The 23021-nt window shown below is 48.6% G+C and overlaps 1 protein-coding gene across 7 annotated transcripts in view; it reads left to right on the forward strand.

Moving 5' to 3' along the window:
- Positions 1–23021, forward strand: part of LOC116948726 (growth factor receptor-bound protein 14-like) — an 85861-nt gene that overhangs the window by 11102 nt on the left and 51738 nt on the right. For 4 of the 7 annotated variants that reach the window (XM_032965739.2, XM_032965738.2, XM_032965737.2 and 1 more), the window contains 5 exons: positions 1682–1864; positions 9813–9906; positions 12674–12790; positions 13541–13594; positions 20292–20535. In XM_032965739.2, coding sequence (XP_032821630.1) covers positions 1814–1864; positions 9813–9906; positions 12674–12790; positions 13541–13594; positions 20292–20535 — 560 coding nt within the window. In that variant the 5' untranslated portion in view covers positions 1682–1813. Of the gene's footprint in view, positions 1–1681; positions 1865–9812; positions 9907–12673; positions 12791–13540; positions 13595–19813; positions 19837–20291; positions 20536–23021 lie in introns of those variants that run through there. The other 3 variants (XM_032965741.2, XM_032965742.2, XM_076071721.1) reach the window with 3 other exon arrangements.

Consider the following 23021-nt stretch of genomic DNA (forward strand, 5'->3'; position numbering starts at 1 on the left):
CTAATCTTGTGGCCCAAGTTTTTCAAAAATTAACTTGACGGTTTTGGGATCTTTCACGTGGCCCCCTGTGTACTCTGGGTTTTAATTGTACGACCGTGCATTTTGTTTGGGCACGATTATCAAGTTTGTTCCACGTGCTGGGAGCTTCAGGAACAAATTTAATTGGTCTGACACTTAGTGCCGCGTGCTTAAAAATGAGCAGAAATTCGGAACTTATTTTTTAGTTTGTTATTGAACCCAAACTGCGTTCACAGCACAAGGCAACGTGCAGTGCACACAAGTGCCAGCGTTTCCCGGTCATCGTCTCTCCTGGGCAGGCTTTCCTCCCTTGGCAGGGGGGGGGGGGGGCCTGCTAGAGGTACAGCAGGTTCGTTTTCTAAGTTGAGAGATGTTGACCTGGGGAGGTGAGGGGGAGGGGGTGGAATTTGGTTCTTGACGAAACTCCTAGAACATTGGAGCAACCCCTTTGGGATGTGGCCAGGAACTTGCGGTGCAACCCAAAAAACATGCGGGAGTGAACTGCCCCCCCCCTCTCCCCCCGTGTGGGGGAGGGGGTGGGGGGGTGACAAAGCAGCAACGCATAAGACAATCTAAATCTGGCACGGCAGCATGGGATTGTGGGAAGTTTCGCTTGTCGCTGACCTTTTTGTTATTTGTGATACTAATTGAGCCGTTAATTAAGGCTGGGTTAATTAATTTGTATTCTGTTTTGACGTCGGGTGGTTCGATGTTGGGCACCGAGCTGTATGGCCCCGGCCATGTCGGCCTTAATTGCGATGCGTTTCCGCTTGTTCTACCTTGTCCCTCGTTCAATTGTCAATGCTCACAGCTTCTAATTGACGAAATGAATTGTAACAAGGATCCGTTTGGTTGTGGGAGCCTTGGTTTCTCGCTTGAACGTTTCTTCCTTTCGACCCAACTTTTTTGTTGTAACGTTGAAGCGGTGAGATGAGGGGGTTGGACCTGTTTCCCCACAGTGTGAAATTTAAAATGAGTTCCCTTGTTTGTCGAATTGCGCAAAGTCGCATGCGATGTACATTGCTGCTCTGCTTTAACTGTAAGTCTTCTCTACCATCCTTCTCCTGTAAGGTTTGTGTGTGTGGCGCACACCGATAATGAGCATCTGTAGCACACCTTCCATAGTACGACCACTCTCCAGTGACCATACCAACATTGGCACGTATTGTGCCAACGATCTAAGTTTACAGTCCCACGTACCCATAATATGCCTTGGCATAGCGTCTTAGTGATCAACGATTAATCGTACAGCCTCCAACCATAATCCTCTTGTGTTCAACTCCTTGACATCTGTTTTTGAGGCCTTGCATAAAACCAGACACTGTCAAGAGTCCTACGTAGATGACACTAACAAATAAAGGTTATTGGTTTCACCATGGTGAGAACTAGAGACCAGGATGGTCTCATTTGCAAGAGCATCATCCTGTGTAAGAAATTAGAATTTGCTTCACTTTAGTCAAGTACTGTTTTGCTCATGGAGTTGGAAAGCATTGACAATAATTCTGGCATCAACTTCCACGTTGCTGAACGCAAAAAACGAATCTGGACCCATTGTATTGGCTATGAAAAACCGACATGACGGCACGCTTCGGAGACATTGTCTGCTTATTTTCATTTATATTTATTTTCACACGGACGCTAATGTTGTTTCCTTCTGCCCTAGGGTGCTGAAGACTTCTTCTCGAGGCTTCTTTTCAAAATAAAGTGAGCACGACGACGATCCAGAGAAAGAGGGGAGACTCTTCGTCTGCCAACTGCTGGAAACACTCACCAGGAGTTGAGGCTCAAAGTTGGCATGGATCTGGCAGGGAGGCCCCACAACTGCTTGCGACGCCAGTACTTTCAGGTGCGGCCACTGACTCTGCCGGACGTTGGGTGTGCTTTTGTCGTCGTTTTAATCTCCCCTTTGTAATCCCACATTTGTGTGCCGTTATTGGCATCAATTCACAGTTTTTAAATTTGAGAACGTTTGCAACAAAAATGCACTTTCATTTTTTTTTCACTTTTTCTCAAGTCTTTGTATTCCAGCTTTGCTTTATTGGTGTTGTGAAAATGAATATATCCATTCTGAACTCCGGCTAGCAGTGCATCACCCTGTGTTGGGGCACATTTCCTGCAGCCGTTTCTGCAAGTTGAACGGAAACTAAGTCTTTCGGCTGGAAGAAGCCATATTAAGTGGGGGGGAACTATTTAAATTTTAGTTCGGTTATTTCATGGGTGGCTGAAACCTAGAATCTCAGCTGGCTGAATAGGTGGTGGCAACTTGATGCTCTTCCTCTTCCACCGCCTTGGCTGCCACTTCCCTGAGTAATTCTTGCTGTAAATTTAAGTGGGCGAAATTTGTTTTGAACTACGCATCACAAATCCAACATTAAAGAGTGCAAAAGATAGAAGTACATAGTTGCGTAACAAATTTATTTTCTTTATCCCCCCCCCTTCCCCGCGGTTGTTGCACCTGTTTGTGATGTCCTCGGTAGTGAGCCCAATGAATCTTAACTTGCAAGCGTCATTTTTTAAATAGATGGCGTGCAAAATTCCGCGGCTGAAAACGTCGTTATTTTTAGGTTCCATCATGGGACCTTTTTTTGCCAGTACCAAAAAAATGAGAATAGGTTTACCCCTTTTCTGGCAACAACCAAGTGTTAAGATGTTGAAACCTTTTACAAGGAATCATGTCTGCATTAACCACAATACTTGTGATCAGAATGCAAACAAAAAACACTCTGATAATATGATGCGTTGTCTTTGAAACTGATTGGTCCACATCAGAGATGGTTTTCCATTTAAGTACTTTGACAGCTTTCTGTGGACCAATCGGTTTCAAAAACAATGCACATATTTTCCGTTTTTTTGTTTGCATTCTGATCACAAGTATTGCGGTTACTGCAGACATTATTCCTTGTAAAAGGTTTCAGTTTGGTGTTTTAACATCTTAACACAGCTGTTTTGTTGCCAGAAGAAAGGGGTAAACCTATTCTCATTTTTAGGTTCCATTTTTTATTTTGAACAAAGCGAACTTAGAAATGCCAAACCCAAGATTGAGAGGCTCTTCCACGTCGGATACAGATGAAATGGTTTGGAACTTTATTACTACTACGCCTGTTTTTGTAGCCTTGGCGAGTCTCTGCTCTTTCTGCAGGAGTCCTGTACATTTTTCTTCGGAAGAGCAACGGTTGTCATGCATTTTCCATTTAAGTACTTTGAGTTTTTATTTATTTTGGACCATGTCTGCACACCATGGCCTACTTTTTAAAAAATCACGCCCACTCTAAAGCAGACGGCATCTATTTTAGATTCCTGCCTTCACATCGGGTGAATTTAAATGGATGCGGAGAAGTACGAAAAGCCGAAGATGGCCGGGCAGCGAGATAAAATGATGAAGCCGGCAACAAGACCTTGGACTTTATTTTTAAACCGCATAACCGAGATGTCTCCTTGTTTACTGTGACGGAATCGTAGAGGCAGATCGGACGCATATTTCACGTTCGCGACGAGCTGGGCACGCAGCTGGATCATGTAGCACGTGCTGGCGTGCCTAATGTATGGGATGTTTAGGGTCATGGCGCATATTTGAAACCGCCATGGTACAATGCGTCCCTTATTGGTGCAGGCGAAAGAGAAAAAAAACGACTTATCCGCTATGTCTCAGTCGCGTTTTTTTCATGCCGAGAGGGAGGTACTTATGTAATCCTTCTGGTTAATCGTTCGGGCGTTCCTCGCAGACTTTGGTCGGTGTCTGCGACTCCCCCCCCCCCCCGCTCCAACCTCGGCTAAGATTTGCGTTTTCTTGTTGCTGCGTTTCATCAATTTCTTAGTCAATGCTTGAGCCTTCCCTGGGTCGGCGTGACTTAAGTCCCTGGGTGATGTCGACACCAGCACTGGAGAAGGCGGCGCCCGAGCATTCGTTGGTGCTAATCCCCCTTGCAGGTCTCTCGACAACAATTGCATTGAGGGCCCTTATTAGGCGCTTGCTAACGGCGCCCGATGCTAGAATACTTGGGAGTCTTGCGCGTGTGCAGACTCGCGCATGCGATTTTGTTTATTTTTGTTTCTCGTATCCGCGGTAGCTGCCAAAAGGATTCGTTATTGGAAAGTGCTCCATGTGAATCGTCTGTGGCCAAGAAGTCGCGTTACGTCTCCCCAGCTGTGTGCTTCCTCACAGCCTCGATGTTGTGAAATGAGGGGGGGGGGTGAGAAGAGCAGATGGAGGGGGTGGGAGTGGCTGGGGAAGCTGGCAAAGTTTTTTTTGGAGCGTCGCACGGGTGGGGAGGGTAGGTGGAGGGGCGACTTTGTTTCGTAAATAGTGATGGAGGCTTGGCGGGGTGGGGGAGTGTGCAGCGAGGCGGGGAGGGTTCATGGGTTGGAATTTGAATGGCCCATCGTGAACGGTAGTGACTCCAGCGCATCTCCCCAAACGCCCATTTACCGGAGCGTTACGATTTTCCGCTGTCCAGAACCGCATGGCCCCCGTAGCCTCGCACCACGAGGGAGCAACATCGACCGTCACGTGGTGCCCCAACCCCCTTGGGAGGGGGGGGGGGAAATCACTTCTCGTTCTCTGTTCGTACCACAACCCCCGTTGAGTCCTCCGCCTTTGAGTTTTGATGCTGCGAGTTCTGACCTAAACGGTCAAACGCGGGTTAATTTTTAACACGTGGCCGTGTTTCAGACACGCGCTAATGTGTGTACACGCTTCCCTTGATTGGCTGACGTTGGGAAAGGGACACGGGCAGTGGAGGTGCGGCTCTCGCAGTGGTCTCTAAGTGTGGGGATAGACGCACCGCCTCTTCTGGGCAGCCTCGCCACGTCCATATGTTTTCAGACGGACGTGGTCGGGGAGTTCAGTGACAAATAACGACTTCGCCTGGTGTACAGGAGGTTGTTGATTTGATCCCGAACCTGACGCCTGCTGTGTTTTGCGTGTAAGTGTTCTCCCTGTGGTCGTGTGCCTTTTCCCCCATTTTATAATCCACATGCGTTTAGTATTTGGCTGCTATAAATTTCCACTTGGGAAGCCACTTTGAGATACCATTTAATAGGCCCCTTCTGAAAAAGAGCTAATTAGCTCCGTGGGTCTTACCTGGTGAAATAAAAATGGTTTAGTTTTTAGTTCTGTGTACGGCTTCGTCATTCCAAGAATAGCTCTCTTGGCAAATCCTCCTTTTTACTTTCCTGGAAGAGTTTTAGGTTTGCCAGTCTGATCCTTTAATTCGTGCAAGAAAAGGACTCAAACACAGAGGTGAGCTTTGCTCACGGGTGGCTTGTAGTCATGGCCGTGTTTTTTTTCTCCCCCAACGGTACAGAATTTTCCACCGTTTTTGCCAAATAGGCTTGCGTTTATTTTGTAACACAGATGGTTCCAATTTTTTTCTTTAGCCAGTTGCCTAGATTTTACAACATACAAAAGACGACGCTTAATATTGCATACATTTGTACACGGTCCTCCCCAAGGAAGTGAGATGCGCTGGTAACACTCATGCGTCTCGTGGACCCTGCGCTGCTGTTGGTATGATGCCATGACTGGTAAAAAACAAAAACTAAATTGCCCCTGAATATGAATATATATACCAAGCAGAGCTTGTCCCTGGTGTTTTGATGGGCAGCCACCGTGTGTGTAACAAGGTTGTAGGGTGTGCACTGTGAGCAGCAGAGGGTTGGTTTGGCACAATCCATTGTACTGTGTAAATGCCCCCATGTGTTCCCCGTCTTCACAAACCCGTGCTTACCGGCATGGTCAAGTTGGATCAAAACTGCCTCCATGATGTGGGAAAGGAAGCCTTCATCCAGCAATGGATTAGCAAAGATCTACTGCTGTTCAATGCAACGGTGCGATCCTAGGCACGTGACTGTTGGTGGACCAGGAGCCATTGCAAGTAAAAACCAAATCCAGGTGCACAGCCCCGGAACGCAGAGACGGTCTGTTGCAGGTTTAGTACCAGACATGTTTAAATCCCCAACGGGGGGGGTAGTGGGCAACAACGCCAACTTGAAAATCTTTTCTTAATTTGATAACTCTCATAGCGTTGCTTTCAGGGTCGCCACCCACCCCCCCTTGCGCACGATGAATGTTCTGAGATGATTCCACTCTTGACACCACAATGCCAAAAAAACTCATCTGAACATAACCGTTCTCCCAGAGACCCAAACGCATTGTTCGGCTTATGGTCCTTTAACATGGCGCGTGTGCGCCACACGCACCGCTCGTAACTACTTCGTCCGCGTGCACAGTGCCGCATTCACGTTGTGGCTGCAAGCAACCCAGGCCCTCTAGGCGCGAGGCATGGATGGCGTTCGGACGTCCTTGCGTGTGTAGGCTCTGCTATTTACCCCCCCCTCTCCCAGTGCACCGGTTTGGGCAGCTTGATGCTGCATTGGCCTTGCAAGAGGAGGAGGAGGAGGAGACGCTTCGTCGTATTGACCAACTATGAGAGACGAGCGATTTAACGTTCATCTCGGCACCCCCTTTTTTTTTACTACGGTCCCAATTTTTCCACAACTACTCTAGTGAGGGGGAAGAGGAAAAAAAAACCTGTACAACCCTCCCCCTCTACCAACACCGCTCTTCCCACCTCTAAAACTGCCCTCGATTAAATCCCCATAATTGTTTGCACTGGGGAGGTTTTTAAAAAAGATTTTTAAACCAGAACAAAACGGGAGCAGTTTCTCCCCTTCCCCCCACCCCACCTCCAAGCAAAATTTCCCCCCCCCCCCCCTGACCACCTCACTTCACTTGGCCATACTAAACCATACAATTTTGACCAAAAACGAAAACCAATATCGCGCTCCAGCCCGGGGGCGTTTCTCTCTCGTGAAAAACCTCAAACCCGTCGCTCTGGAACGTGTGCCCATTATTTGTGCGCGCACGGTCTGGCCTTGCCCTGTGGGCAGCGCTGACCTGCTCTCAAATTCCTCGAAAGTGAGGGAGGTTGCTGGGGTTACGGGGGGGGGGGGGTGAAGTCGAGGGGAGAGAATTCAGGGGTGTGGGGGTGGATTGGTATCCGAGCGTGGAGGGGTCTGGGGTTAGTCTGAGGGTTACGAGGATTAAAAGCCGAGGGAGTCCTGGGGATTTTGAGGGTGCGAGGTGACCGTCTGGCAAAGTTTTTGACGTCTTGTTTTCACGAGGGGGATAACCAACTTGAGTCAACATTCGTTTTTTGTGGCAGTAATTTCGCAGCGTGCCGTTGTGCAAGGTGCGTCCACGCATCTTCATCAACGGCCGCCTCGCGCGCACCGATTTTTAATTTGGACAACGTCCCAAGTCCACCCGCTTTACTGCGCGCGTTCATCAAATGCGAACTTGCCGTCCAAGTTTCCCGTGCGGCTTGGCAAGCAGAGGCGCTCGGCTGAAGCTGCTGTGCCAAGTCTCTTGCCCTGCTAACTTTTATGTTTTTGGAGTGCACCCGTTGGCCGCGTGGCCACCTAAACGTCGTTGCATTCTGGACGTTCCCACCCATGTTGTTTTTTGGGCATGGCGTGTGTCCTGTTACTTGTCACCACCTCGTGTTGATTCTGGCAATTTTGTTCATTTTGCACGATGCAACAAATAGGAATGGTCGTGTCGTCCCTGGTTAAGACCGATGGACTTGGGCAGCACTTCTTGCTAGAGGGAGCTGGCCAATAGCTGACTGACGGTGACGGCGTTTGGCGATTTTTTTTGTATTTGGACAAAGTGACTACTGGATATTTATCAAGCTGTGCCTTGGCATTAACGATCGATCATTAAGTAATTATTGTTGAAAAAGTTACAAGGGGGGGAAGCAATTTGCCACAAGTAACTTCCGTAATTGTTAGAAAATGTATATGCAAGCTGGTAATGCCGCATGATGGTGTGGGTCTTTCCTTGAATGGTCACGATTTACTTGCCCTGGCTACTATGCATTGTTGATGCCAGGATTTCTATTGACCACCTCCTTGGTCGATGTATGGAGATTTGTCCATGCGATTCTGCTTAGAATGACAAGTCTGCCTTGGAGATCCTTAAGTTGACAATTTTTTTTATTTACGTGGCTGTTGCAGGACTAGAACTGCGTCTAATGCTGGGGTGTCCCAAGTTCCACCCATTTTGTGGTAAAATGCGACCTGGTCCAGTCTGTGACGCCCTCCGCTGCTAGTGCGTTATTGCTTTCTAACTTATGTGGTCTGTGGAAGAGTAGGCCAACGGCTCTAGAGGAGTGCCTTCAGGTCCCCATGAGGGTCCTTTCACCTGCTGGGGGGTCAGCCAATACGTGCAGGACTGCACCTCTGCTTTGTGTACATTGCTGCTGTGGTCTTCTCGGTATAGCAACCCCCCCCCCCCCTGCTCTCTTGCGAATGTTTGTATTCTCATTCGTAGAGATTTATGCTCTCGCACAGCTGGACGGAGGTGGGGGGGTACAGCCTAAATTCCTCTCTATTTAGTCTGTTTTCATTTTCCTCCCAGAGTAAATGATTGGTTTGACCCACGTCGTCCTTGAAAGGCTCTCCTGCGTCTCCTCGAGTTATCGCCTGGGTTCTAAACCAAGGTCGGCAAGGTACAACTTCTGGTGATGGAAGTTGAGGGAAATGCAAACTCTGCAGTAACCAAAACTTAATCAATACCACGAAAAAAAACCGCACACGACTCGCTTGCATAACTGGGGTGTAGGGGGGTGGGGGATGTCATTTTATCGGGTGCGGATGGAAAAAAAAACACCCCTGTGAAATCTGGAATGGGCCACCGTGGTGGAGAAATCGATGATGGCTCATTGGGAGAGCCACTGGTGGCAGCAGCGTGTGAACGCCAGCCGATGGCTTCGCTGCTCGTGGTTTCCGTGAGTGCTGCCCCCTTTCAAGACTGGGGGTGGGGTGGGGGAGGAACCTTGGGGATTTGTTTTCTCAGAATTATTGGAATGCATTCGACATGGGAGCAGGGGAGTGCAAAGAAGATGTTCCCGAATAGGAGATTTAATTTTGTGTTTTTCTAAAATGGCTCTCTTTTTTCAATGTTCTGTGCCTTGGGATTGTGAGCTGCTTTGGACTGCATCAGTTTTCAGTAACTGCCTTTTTTTCCCCCTTCTCTACAAAGCCTGAGCATAATTATTCTATTTTGCTCTTCACAAGAGCCTTTTTCCACAATGTGGTATTTGTTGTTCGCTGCAGCAAAGGATTACAATTTGGAGGCTTCGTCCAAAAGTGGATGGGTAATGGTTAATGAGGCTCGGACCATGGATTTCTAGTTTCCATCTTCTTCGAAATCCTTACGATGCTCTGACAGTAAGGCTTGCAAAATTGTGGCAGTGGAAATTAAGGTATACAAACAAAGTCAACCTATCGATTAATACTAAACTGTTTCTTGAAAATAGAAGGGAACAAAACTACCGTATCTGAAGGAAATGCTTAGGCCGAATTAGAAAACTTTACTATAGTTTCATCATTTAAAACTGAGGATGGTGTGTTTTCCATAGGGTCAGGGGGGAATGTCCTCCTGATGTGAGGTAGTTAAGACTTTATGGGTAGGGAGTTGTGTTGCTGAAACTGCACATGTTCATGATTATAAAAATTTCCCCCTGAAGACCTCGTATATGCAGCGTCTGTGATGTAGACAGATTTCACCAATTGCAAAGCTGGCTTGAACTCTTCCATGATTTTTGGTAAATTATGGCATTTAAAGACAGTGGTGGCTATTGTGAGGAGCCAGGGACGTTTAAGGGCGATAACGTTCCACGGTGTTGGTTACCTCGACCCTGTTTTCATCGCTATATATTGAACATAGCTGTGCCGAGATTGTACGTTTTAAGTTTTGTTGCTTTGAATTGTTTGTGTACGCGTGTGTGTAGGATAATGAGCGGCGAGCTGCGCCTCCAGTCCAGCCCCAGGGCATTCTGGAAGACAACTCCACTTTGCAGCAGGGCGACGTTCCGGCAAACACTGGTGGGACCCCGGTGATGTTACGCCCCCATGTCCCCTTGCGGCCTCCGGGCTGCACATTCCCTTTGCAGGAGCACCTCGCAGGAGCTCAAAACGCACGCACACGCCTCGTTCGGCCACATTGTGGTTGACGATGGGTCCTGCCCTGTTTTCTGACCTAGATCGTTCTTGCAATGAGACTCTTCTTATTCTCAACTGGTTAAGCAAAATTAAACTTCTCCACGAACGATATCAGCAGCAGTATATCCATCTGGTCTACCTGCATATGGAGGTTTTGAGAGAATCCAAGTCGGGTGGATGGGAATTTGTGCTTGTGTGTGCTGCTCCCCCTCTGGGTGCTGCAGTGACGGTGTTAACTTCTTCGCCTGGTTATGCAGGAGGTTGGGTTAGATCCCGACCCCTGGTATATTTGGAGTTTGCATGTTCTCCCCGTGGTGGTGGATTTTTCTCTGGGCCACCAGATTTTTTTTTCCCCTCCATTTTAGAATCTACATGTTTAGAGTATTTGGCTGCTATACATTTGCACGTGATAAGCCACTTAATTTGTGGCCCAGGTCTATTCTCACAAAGAGGTATATAGCCCAGGCCTTACCTGGTAAAACTGCACATTCCCACTTGCTCTTTGGCTACTTAATGTTTCCCCATTGGTTCTTTGCATTAATTGGGCGTTGTTACCTTGGTCAGAGCAGGTCCCAGTAGAATTTGCCCATGCTTGTTCTGCCCAACTCACCTTGGACTTGTCTGCTCTTCAGATTCGTCCAGTCGCCCTGAACGACCTCCTTAATGCCCAACATTTTGATTCTATTAATTATTATTCACGCAACTGTAGAGACACAGGCGTGTTCACCGGGGAAGTTGAGAGATTCCAATCTCAAATAATGTATCGACTGACGGCGAATGTTACACATTATGGACAAATAATTGTTTGCACTTCCACGCAGATGGCTGCCAATTCTCATTTACGTGTGCACACAATCTGTTCATTGCCTGCCAGCTGACAGCACACCTCCCTTGTGACCTGATAGATTAGAAATAATATTCTGTTGGCCTTGGACTCGCTCGCCCACCCCCGTGATGTTCGTGTGGCTTTTTGAATTGCAAAGAACCAGGGGCAGAGGTGGCCGAACAGATTGGAGCCAGCCCTGCTGGTGTCCTGGGTACAACTCCAGATGGATGCCTGTGGTTCTCATCTGCTTTCTCAATTCTAGTGAATTGGTCATACCCCAGTCACCGATGGCCGACTGGTGTTAAAAACCCATTGTATTAAATTTAGTTTTGCCCGAATGCCAACTCCTTGAAAATGTGTGCCTTAATCTAACAACGGGAGTTCATGGGGAAGTGCCCCTACTGCATAAATAAAAATGCCTCGTGCAAGTTTCACTCTTCGGTTGAGACCGTATAAGGTGAATCTTTTTCCTTGTCATTCTGATAGGGGACCCTGCTGTGATTTCCAAATGGCTTTCTTATCGTGTAACACGACACATTCCAATCGGAATACACCGAGGAGGAAAACGACCAAGAAACTAAATAAACTGCAGACCTGAAGGGCATTTTAAAAAAAAATGTAACATTCTTGTGCACGTGTGCAACCGACCTTTAGAACCGTAGTCTGCTGATTAATCTGTTCACAGGTGCTATAATTCCCACCTGCTGCTCGTTTTCGTTTTGTCTCGTTTTTTGCACGCAAACTAACAAATGTGAGCGGCTCTGCTCCCTGATGCCCCGTCGGTGACGCGCGTGTTGCGGTCGTGGTGCTACGCTCATCGTGGCCCGGCTGATCACTACGATGGACGAATAAATGTTGCATTGCGATTTTGACGTTACCATAGCGGTCGGCGCGGTGGCCGAGTGGTGGCTTGCAGGAATGTCACTTGTCCAGGAGGTGAAAGTGGATGGCCTAGGGTAGTGGTGTTGGTGTTCTGGTGAAGTCGTGCAGTGGGACGTTTCGGGAGTTGAAAACTACAATTATACTTGTGCAAGTGCCGGCGCTGCAAAACTTGTTTATGCAACGGTCCTTTTTGTCTAAACACTGCTCGTTTTGCTGTACAAACGGCTCGCGCTGTTGTAATGTTACGCTCCCTTTGCATTATAAATGCAAAGTGATGACGTGTGAGGTTTGCGAGAAACGCAGCGGTGTTCTTAAGAGCGGTCTGCTTCTGCTTCACCAACTCGCTAAGCGTACACGCCGGTTGAAACCTGGGTCCTCCAATCCGGTGTTAAAACACCACGCAGCGCAGTACTTGATGTTGTGCGGAGTTTTGTCAAGCCAATGAAAATGCATTTGAAAAGTGTGACCAATGATTGATCGACAGAACACACAATTTGACCCGATTTTAGCGTTCGTCCAAATGTTCCACTATGGGAAGCGGCAATCGGATTTGTTCAAATTTTGCAAACTTTGTACAATGGTGTGACAACTACTGCCGGTAAAAGTAGTTTAGTGGGTGGCTGATGGGAGCCATCCTCCCTGAGGGTGAAAGTAGAACTTGGGACTCGGCTGCAAGAGGCCGTTCCATTGACGGCAATGACCTAAGCATGCGAAATGTAGTTTTTTTTTCCAGGTCAAAAAATTTCCCCCTACTGGTAGTACGGATGGGGTGCCTGCAGTGACGGGTGAACAACATTTGGGGGCCCGTTTTGTCTTGAACTCGAGGTGGGTTTGGGCCAGGTATGGCCCACGTGTGTAGGGGAGGGAGGCCGTAGGATCCCCCCCCCTCCCCTGCACCGCACACATCGTGGCTTTGCCGGTGACGCCACACATTCGTCCCAGCTCCAGGAGTATTGCACCGGGGTGGGGCGGCTGTGAGCACGTGGTGCTCGGCGATGTGCCGCGTGGTGGTTGGTGCAGCGGTGCGCGTGGGCACCTGGTTCCACAACGAGCGGCCAGGTGGGTGGGTTGGTCACGTTGGGCCCCCTCGGTGGCCACCGACTATCTCTCGCCCATGTTACTTTTTTCCACTGTGCAACCGAGTTGTGCCAGGAGCCATGCTGAGCCATTTCTCCTCAAGGTGCGGAGTTTTAACTTTCCCACTGCAGAAGTGGAACTGTGCTGCTGACAACCATGAGTTTAATAATTTTTATATGCTTATCCTTGCTTGGTTACGAGCTGCTCGGATATCTTTTTAAGGCAAGCGTTTCAATGTTTTTGTTCTGAAATGGTAAACAGCCTGTGGGGAAAAACTACCTGAGCCATGAGGGGCACCCTCTGACGTGGCTCGGATATGCCAGTGGAAAAAGGGGCTTCTGTGTGCTTCCTCGTGGTGGCACGCCGGCGACCGTATTAAATGCACCCGGGAGTCTTCTGATTTGTAGGCACTGCGTTGGCACAAGCACCTCGCCTCCTTTTGGTTTGTCCATCGCCTCTTGTCAGCTGTTGCCTGTTGGTAGTTTGGCTTGTTGAAATCCCATGCTGGCTCCGAACAGGAGCAGTCGGAGCCATTTGACCTTGGCCAGCATTCCAGAGGCGACAGTTTGAGCACAAAGTGGGGGTTTGTGGTTTTGTGGTCGTTTCCCACGTTTGTTTGTTGGTGACACCCGGTGTGAACCCCCTTCCCCCCACCTTGCGGTTTTTGGGAACAGTTGTGGTGCCGTGTTACGTCCTCGCTAATTTACGTGGTGGTGATTGTTTTTTTCACAGCAAATCCTCGGCGAACCGATGTCGAATTTGAGCCGGTGAACCCAGGACCGAAAGGCAAGCGCACCTTTGCCACCTGGCTGTCCATTACATTAATGGTGATGCCCTCTACCTCGGAAAGTCTCCAATGAGACAAATGGCTGTCTGGGTGGGATCATGCGTTGGAATATTTTGGTCAATTCCTTTTTAATGTAGGCAGAAGCTTTGAAGAGTTGGAGAACTCCCAATTCATAATTTGTGACTAAAGCTCAAAGCTTCAGACATGGATTTAAGAATCTTCTTTATGCTTTATCATCTTTCAAATGATCTGCTATCCAGGAACAGACCGGGCTCAAACTTGTTTTAACTTCCAGGAGAAACCCTGTGGTGCAACATTCAATCGTCACATGATTGCTAGTCTGCTAATTGGTCTAACATACAAAAGTAATGTGCAGTCCTGCAAGGCTCAAAAACAATGAAAATGTATAAAAAGTAAATATACGGGAGGGGGGGGGTGTTTGGTTTTGCTGCGTTATAGTGCGCTGGTGAAGGTTGTGCTGTGACTTACACACGGAACTAATTTGCATTGGAATGAAATTTGCTAATTGGATTTTTAAATCCGGACCTATTCACGTGCAAATTTGCCGGAGCCTCAAACGTGTGCATAGTTTCCTCCCTGAGCACCGCCACTTTTGCGCATTTTCCCCGTTTTTATTGCATGTGACGACGTAAAAAAAAAAATAGAAAATTCCAACGGTGGCTGCTCCGGCACATCTCCCATCCCAGGCACTCGCACAAACGAGGTGGCTGCGCTGCCATTTTGGCAGTGGCATTCGCATCCCGAGTCCTAAGCGTTGAACTCGCCGCTGCGTGGGGCTTTTTAGGCAGCTCCCAAACCAAGCGCAAACCGCTGGCGCCCGTGGGCTTATTCGCGTACTGCAAGGATCGGGGCCCGAGTGCTCCCGAGAGTCGCGTGTGGGGATTAGAGCTGATTGTGCGCCACTATCCCTAATTAGTTGTGGGTTCAGCCTAGAGTTGCTGAATGAGCATGTGGCTTTAAGCGAATAGGTTAAAGGTTAAGCCCCGTGTGGGGGAGGGTGTGGGTGGGGGGGAGACATGAATAGGGTCGGTGGTTTTGAGTGACCGCCCATGGGTCATCGTGCTCGGGTGAGCGTTTTTTTTTTTTGCGGGAGGGCCGGAGGTGTAACGGTGATGTGTGGGCATGAGTCTCCGCTTGGGGTCCAGCACACTGACGATCTGCCCCCCTGTCCCACCGCCCGCGAGGTTTATTGGAGGTTGTCCTAGTGGTATATCTAGAGAGTCGGGGCAGTGAAGCCACACTGGGTCCGGAATGGCCCAGGCACTGGGCCATGAAGACGAGTGCAAGTCTCATTCCTTGCACTCACAGCACAATGCCAACTATGCTTCGCCACTGACCGGCCCATGGCTCGTGAATCAACAACAGGTGCCCTTGAGTGCTCTGCCCCAACTGTTGGGTGTCTTAAAGAATACAATTTTAGACTACTTTACAGCCAGTAATCAATCCGTTACTCGATGAAGACTTCTCATGTTGACCTCGGCAGTTTATATGACCGCAATTTGTGCTGGTCAGTGCGGGTTGAATTTGAGACATTTCCATAAGTCGTTGGCATAACTTTCCACCGAGATGGCTGGGACTCTAACCCAGGTTGGTTGGTTCATAGCGAGTGTTAATTAACTACTGCCACCGCCCCTCCTTTGAATGGCCGCAGCAGTTTGTACGGTTTTTTTGCAGTCTTGCGGTACCTGATGAGTAACACAACCTGTGGGTTGGTAATCGTCAGGCCCGGAGCAGATGGTGGTGCTGTGTTTCCCCTGGCTATGGACACGGGTGACCGTGTCTTATGGGTTGTGCCTCGCGCCACTTTTAGTTTTCCAGTTCCACTAAATACCCCGATTTGACGTTTCCCCCTTTTTTTACATCGTCACTTAATGCCACGGCCTGATTTGTCGCCTCCACCCATGTCGCTGACGACATCGTCCGTCCTTTCTCGAATCCGCCTCCCCTGTAGATCGTTTTGATGTCTACGTCGTTTTGATATTCGACTTCCATTTTTTTTCAGAACGCACCCTCGACGTAAACCGGGTTATTGCTGTCAAAGTGGCAGCCCTGGGCCCCCCTCCCTCCCCTTTGCTTGTTGGCCAATTCGTGGCGAGGTTGACTTTACCCACCCGCGAGTGACCCCTGGTGGCAACAAACTGTGCTGGTCTCGATTTAAAGCTTTCGTGGCGGCAAGGATTCATCTTTTGGTTATTTCGGTAAAGTCACGTAGAATGAGAATAAAATAATAAAATAAAAACACAAAAAAATCTCACGTTTCGGCCACAACACAAGTGGCCTTCAGGTAAAGGGACGAGACTGTCTCGAGGACATCGCTGGTGCAATGCGGCATTCCGCATTGCACCAATGTGCAGTGTTGTCCACGATCAAAGCCGCTTCACGCCCTACGCTTTGCGTTACAGGCACGATGTTGCAACGATTCAAACGTAGTCGGCTGTTTTATCCACTGCTGGATGAAGGTTATTCCCTCAATTGCGATCAATCTTGCATAACACGCTGAAATTGATCTTCTAAAATAAATTGGAATTTATCCACTTCTGCTGGTACTGCAGGATAGTTGTTAGTCATTGCTTTTTATTCGGTGTTTTGACTCCTTTCCTTACCCTTTCAGTTGCTAATAAGTACATGCTGATGATGAGAGGTCCTAGATAATTGTGCAGGCCTCTACCAATTGTTTCTCCTTTTTAGATTGTGCCGACATCTAGTTGCTTATGCAGTTTCAATATTGATGCAGGCAGTTTCAATAATTGACATATCCCTGTCAATCCACTGCTCCCCATGCTGTTGGTCATGAGGCTCGATTGGCCAACACAGGATATTGAGTTTTAAAACTGAGTTTCAACACGGCATAGAGAAATGAAGCCTTTCCTTGAATAATTATAATCGGTCCCATTTATTTAATTGCATGTTTCAGTTTTGTCATATTCGAAGGCATCCCTTTGTGTGTGTGTGTGTATAGCTGACATAGAACATTGTGAAAGTTGCATTGACGTCGGCCTGCTTCCTTGCCAGCCAAAATTACCAACAGCTCGGTCTTCCAGGTGAAGCCGCTTTTTTTTTTACTTTGCAAAGGCAGCCTGAAGCTGCTCTGGCAGTGACGGATTTTTTTGAAGGTGGATGTTTGCCGAAAGTCATCCTTTTTTTTTTCAATGCAAGGAGCATTTTTCGTTATTTTGGTCCGATTCCTTTGTCCTGCGGGGTTGCGTGTTCAACTCGTGTGTGGATCTGACTCGGAGCTCGACGAATGTCGGGCCCGGGCACAAGTTGCGTTCCGACTCTGACCACGAGGGATTGGTACCCCCTATTGCCAGGTTTGTGCTAGGGTCTGGAGCACAGAGCTACCTCTGCTGGCATCCTAGATTCAAATTCGCATTCATCCGCCTGTGAATTTAATTTTTTTTTACCGTTTGAGGTGTAGCACGTTACTCAGCCTGGTCACCGACTAACTACACGCAAAAACACCATAGTTTAAATGTTAAGCAATTTATTTAATTCCATGTCTGGAAATTGAAAAATGGTGTGACTTGAATGGAAAGTGCCCCATGGTGGTAAAAGGTAACTTGAAGGGATCTCAATGGTATTTACTGGATATCTGTGAAAAATAGCTTGAGCTTATCAGATTCCACTCGGATAAATAAATATTCATTTATTTTTTTACATTCCATGGGAAATTATTGCTAATACCACCTGCTATTCTTGAATTAAGTTTGCTATTGGATTGTTTTTGTAATTTTGGTGCTCTGAGCTGTTGTCCTCCTTGGGCTTTAAGCAAAGGGAAGTTTTTCTGGTAAGATGACATTGGCAACAATATATTCTGAAGTTGGATGGACATTCTACCATGTTATTTTTCAAGATAATCTGGTAGATTTGATGCGTACCATAAGCATCTTGTGCCGACTACGTTACAATGCGACTTTGCCCTGCACATCTGTGCACCACATTTTTATTAACGACTGGATCTGGGAAATGTTGCGCAGTTATCCTCATGAAAGGGTCAAGTGGCTTCTTATTGCGCTGTATGCAGTCCTGTCGCGCTTCAGCCGTGATTATTCTTGAACTAAAATTTTATAAACTTTGGCGCTTTTGTGCTGATCTTTTATGACCGGGCTCGGATTTAATGCTGAACTTAAATTCTTACCAGCAAAAAAAAAGTCCGTGGCATTCACAAAATAACGAAATAAAAAATATTTCAAAACGCTTAACTTCTATGCTGCTGAAATCCTGGATTCAAATCTAGACCGGCTGCTGTGCTTGAACTGGATTCTTTACCAGAGTGCTGTTCTTCAACCTGGTCATCGATGACAACCCAAAAACAAGACTAAAATTTACTTCTGCATTGAATGTCATTAAATTTCACCTGCGTATTGTACGATATTGTTATAACCGTCACTTCTGCAGTTAACATGTTGGAGATCTCAGGTTGCTCTATCCGCTTCTGTTGACCGTTCGCCTGCGGAAAGGGGGTCATGCTGCTCTGAGGGAGTTCAGTTATTCCTCTTGTGACATAATACCGATCGCACAATGGATGCGGTTTATGGAAAAACATACATAAAGATTATCTGCTGCTTGGCTAACAACAAAGTGTGGGCCCCAAGGAGACCTGGGCTTGAATTGCCCTGTAGGGAATGGGAGGGGGGGGCGAGTGTTTTTAGGCAATAAACCTACAGAGCCGGCTGTGGATTTAATTTTTTTCGTTTGCTTTTTGGCCGTCTGTGTGCGCACACTCGCACAAGTTTTGCCGTGCTCGAGTTTCCTGCTCCCCCCCCCCCCCCCTGCTTGTTTGGCTAGGTTGCCGGGGAACGATGGCGTGCTCTCCTAATCGAGGTTTGTGCTCCCCGCCCGAGTAGCGATTACGATGGCTATGGGCGGCGGCAGCAGAGACTCGTCGTACATTTCCACAGCATCTGTCGTGTGCCCGTGGCCTGATGCTAGAGAGCGCACTTCTCGCCCTTCCATCTAAACCCATTTATGAGAAAATTAAAGGGTCAAATGTCGCGCTTGTTTTGAGATTCAACTGCAGGTTTTTGCCATTGTGCTCAATACAAAATGACCGTTCCTAAAGTAGCTTCCAGCAGCATGTGGCTCGACATCGTAACACCATTCCAGGCGACATGTGGCGCAACCTGAACACCCATCGGAAAGCCATGGTCTCAAGATGACATTATTATAGTTCTGGTCAATGTTGTTCAAGGTTTACATTATGGCATTTACAAAAAAAAAGTTTGCTCTCACGGCTTTTGGTGTCGGAGGGGAAATTCAGTAAGTTACGGGGACGCCGGGATCGCTGGGAATGTGCGATGTTTGTTTTTGGTGGCGGTGGTGGCTTCCCGCTCGTGGCGTGGTCTCTTTCCGCTGCTATTGTCCCCCACTCGCTGGGGATGGAGATTGGGGGGAGGGGGGGGGGTGGCACGGCCTCGGTGTGGACTTAAAGTTCACGGTGTTCCCGCGACGCCACTCTTTTAAAGGCAGTGGTTTGTGTTTATTTATTAATCGCTTCCTTTGACAATTGCTGCCTAGTGATTTAATCAAATTTGCTGGTTATCAACCGTCTGGTCCACAAGATTACCACATTGTGTGCAAACTCGCTTGGATCAGATGGCTGGGAAAAGGTGCCTGTGGATTTCAGTGTTTTAAACGTTATGGCATTTATTGCTCAGGATATTTTTTGCCAAATCTCTACCATTCTGGGTGTTTAAAAAAAAAAGCGGCATATTCTAAAAAAAACATTATGCGTGTGTGTGGTGACTGGCAACCGGTTATCTCTCCCATTTTAGGTAAATCGTTTAGTAAGTCATTGGGAGTTGACTTTCTATGTCGTGCTCTGTGCAGTCGCTGGAACCAACGCCATTGTCGTGGCAGTTAGAAGACTTTGTTCACAGCTCCGCTTGTTGGGACTGCTCTCCTGATTTGGCTCTCTTTAGTGTGGAGGGGAGTGTGGGCATGGGGGAGTTAAAATAAAAATTGGAAAATCCAAGCGTCCAGTTTCCTGCTCTTGTTGCGCAACAACCTCTGGCATCCGCTTGGGCCACGCTCTCGAGGAAGCTGATGTTGCCGCTTTTTATTTCGGGGCTGCTTTTCCGCTACCGCTCGCGCGAGACGACGGAGTGCCGTCGTGCGCTGCGGGGGGAGCCTCCGCACACTTCGAGGTCCGAGCGGTGGCGGCGGTGCCGCGCTCGACCCTCTTGGGAAGTGAGGCGCCTCTCGCTGCGGACGATGGCAGGTACGGCGGAGCGTTCGCGTGGTGGCGCCGCTGGCCCCTTGCGCTACCGGCCCCGGTGGCCCCGGGTATTCGATCCTTTGACTGCGGATTTTTTTTTTGAATCGGGTGACATCTCTGAACCCTTCCCAAGGTCGACTCGTCCATAGATTGAGAGGTACCTGGTGCAATGTGTAGAACGTCGGTGCTGGGAGGAGGCAATTGGCCAGGCATGGCACTGGCCACACAACACCATCTCGCGTGTCGCACCAGCCCTTTCTAATGTAGCTGCTTGCAGCACTCCGTCCCCATTTTAGCACCTGCGAGCCAAACGCGGTAGATGGATGATCTGTATGTGTGCCCTGCAGAGACTCTTCAAAACCCGGTTCCCCCTCCTTAACCAAATTGCCGCCGGGGTGTCGGCGTCCGTAACGTCCCCGTCGTGAGTTCCGCCGTGCGCGTGTCTCTTTCGATTGCAGAAGACGACGTGGACTTGGAGGCGCTGGTGAACGAGATGAGCGTCTCGTCCCCGGCGGCGACGTCGGCGGCCGACGGTCCGACGTCGCAGCAGCAGCACCGGGGCGAGGCGCGGACGGCCGCCACGCAGGCGAAGCGCGGCCCCCCGGCGGGGTCGGCGCCCGGCTCCGGCGCCTCGTCGCCCGTCCACGTGTCTCCCCGGCAGGGCCTCCGCCGCTCCCTACCCATGCACATCAAAGCATTCAGGTGTGCACTCGTGCACGTGTGTGTGTGCACGTATTTGGGGTCGCCTGTAACGCATGGGTCTGTTCTGTGACCATTTGCCAGGTGAGTCTTCCAGACGTCGCCTTGGAGAGCCTGGTGCAATCTGTCTGTCGCTTGGTGGCGAGTCGGCTGTTGTGCGTGTGGTCTGAGCATGGGTACATCTAAGGTGGAGTGTAGGCACGTGTGTGTGTGTTGGGACCGTGACCCAGTCAATGGTGGCTTGCCTTCTGCTTGAACAGTCGGCCAACTTGATTCGATTCCCATTCACTGCTTACATCAATGGTGTTTGTGTGTGTGTGTATGTGTGTGTGTATATATATAGGCCTTTTTTCCAAAAATCAACAGTGGTGAGCAGCGTCTGTGCTAGCCCCCCCATGGCTTGATGTGAACTTGAGTACCTGGTGCTGTGTGAACGCGAACACTGGGCAGATGTAGGCGGTTGGGTGGGATTCTGATCACACGCTCGGCCTTCTCGTGTCTCACGTAAGCCTTGACAGAAGTGCTTGTGAAGTCCGGGGGGGGGGGGGGGGCGGAGCAGGTTGGTATGATGGTTAATGCGCTGAGCTACTGTCCTGGCAACCGGAGTTCATTTTCCAGCCGTGGCTCTATCGTCCGTGCTACCTACTCCCCACGCTGTCATGGCAGCCACTTGTTGATTTTGCCTTGAAGCAACATCAGCATGGGTTGTTGGCCAGGCGTGGCTGCGAGTAGTCGGTACCACCACGCCCTCGTGTGACCGTGCCCGCTTTGATGTTTGCACGCTCGGGGAGCTTGCCCCGACTGTCGCTAAAACCTAAATGTTAGCGTTGCACACGCAGATGTGCGTGCGCAAAGCGGGTTAACTGTTCTTAGATGGGCAACATTTCACAATTAAAATGGCAATTAATAAAGCATAGCAGTGCTTCTATTAATTGAAGTTCTACTTTTGTAAAAATGTTATGGAATTTATTTTACGTTGCCCATGGTGGAATTTTGAGCCCAGGCCGAAATGGTCTCAAAATTTGTTCTTCCCAAACCTGGCCCCTTACCTTCATAAGAACTCTGCACTTGCTGCAACAAGTCTCCAATTAAATGCTAACTGCACTTGTGTGGTGCTGCTGCGCGTCTTGGTGACTCTGCAAACCGTAAAGCTTTTTAGAGGGCCACGTTATCCTTGTGCCTCCCTGTAAAAGGTTCCACGCTTTGCATCTTGGTGCGCGGCCCTGGTGCCTCAACTATTGAGTGGCGTCCCTGCCAACGCTCGTCAAGCAATACGCGTTTTCTGTGTGGGTGGCACGCTCGTGTTTCCCAGAACTCTACTAACAGATCTTGGGCGGTTTTATCAATAGGCATATATCCTACCAATGGAACCATTTTAATGCCACCCAGTGCCCAACTACACAGGAGAGATGCCTGTGCTGCATTGGTGCCGAGTGCCTTATGGTGGAGTCGTAAATGTTTACGGACGTTTATCTCTTGAAATAAATAGATACATGCTGGTTAAGCTGTTACATCAAAAGAACCTTGCTTTTGTTGGGCAATTTGACCTCGCCACACAGGTGTGTGAGCGCGTGCTGTACCGGCCTTCATTAGGTGCTCGCTAACGGCACCTGCCCCAAAAGTCTGTTCACGCTATATGGGAGATCTTTGTGGAAACGGGACATGTGTGAACTCGGACCCATGCCTTCGCGATTTTATCATGCCGGTACGCAGCGTCGTTTATAAAATAACCATCTCAACTTTTTTTTTATAAACGATTTCCTTGCACTGTACTAGCACGTGCACATGGTGGGGAGGGGTTTCTATTATGTTGTACACCCCTGTGTACATCGCTACGTGTGTGTGTGTCCCCTGAAGTCCATCTCGCTTATTTGCTTGTACCTCCCAATGGGTTATTGCCTTGTGGTGTTCCCCTGTGGTTTGCTTTTTGTGTACTAATAGCACCATGCATCTCCCTGGCAAACGATCTGCGTAACGGGCTAAACAGGGCTTTCCATGTAACAAATAAAACACCGATTGGCTTGCGCGAGTGCGTGTAGTTTCATAACGGCGAGTGTCGCCACAATCGCACGTAACAGTGTATTCCACTCGGCAAATCTGATTGTGATGATGGGACATTTCTGGCTTGCAAGAGGGTCCGCCGGCGTGCGTTTGCTTGTATGCTCACGTGCAAATCCATAACTACAAGTGCTTGTTACCTTTGGCAACGTCATGGCCCAATAATAAATAAAATGCCTGCAAATGACATTGGAATTTACATTTGTTATCATTGCCCCCTGCTATAAAAATGTAGCAGGCCCTCCTGAAAAATTTACAAAGTAAAGCCCATTGAGCTTATGTATCTTTTTTCAGAAGCAACCTGGTCACAAAAATGATAGCTGAACGAAGTGGCTTATTTGGAAATGTATAGCAGCCAAATACTCTAAACGTGTGATGTTGATTCTAAAATGTGGAGGGGTGGAAAAACTGGAGCACCTGGAAAGAAATCC

The sequence above is a fragment of the Petromyzon marinus genome, chromosome 34 (assembly GCF_048934315.1).
Source record: "Petromyzon marinus isolate PM22_M1 ecotype Great Lakes invasive population chromosome 34, UKy_Petmar_22M1.pri1.0, whole genome shotgun sequence".
Classification (NCBI taxonomy): domain Eukaryota; kingdom Metazoa; phylum Chordata; class Hyperoartia; order Petromyzontiformes; family Petromyzontidae; genus Petromyzon; species Petromyzon marinus.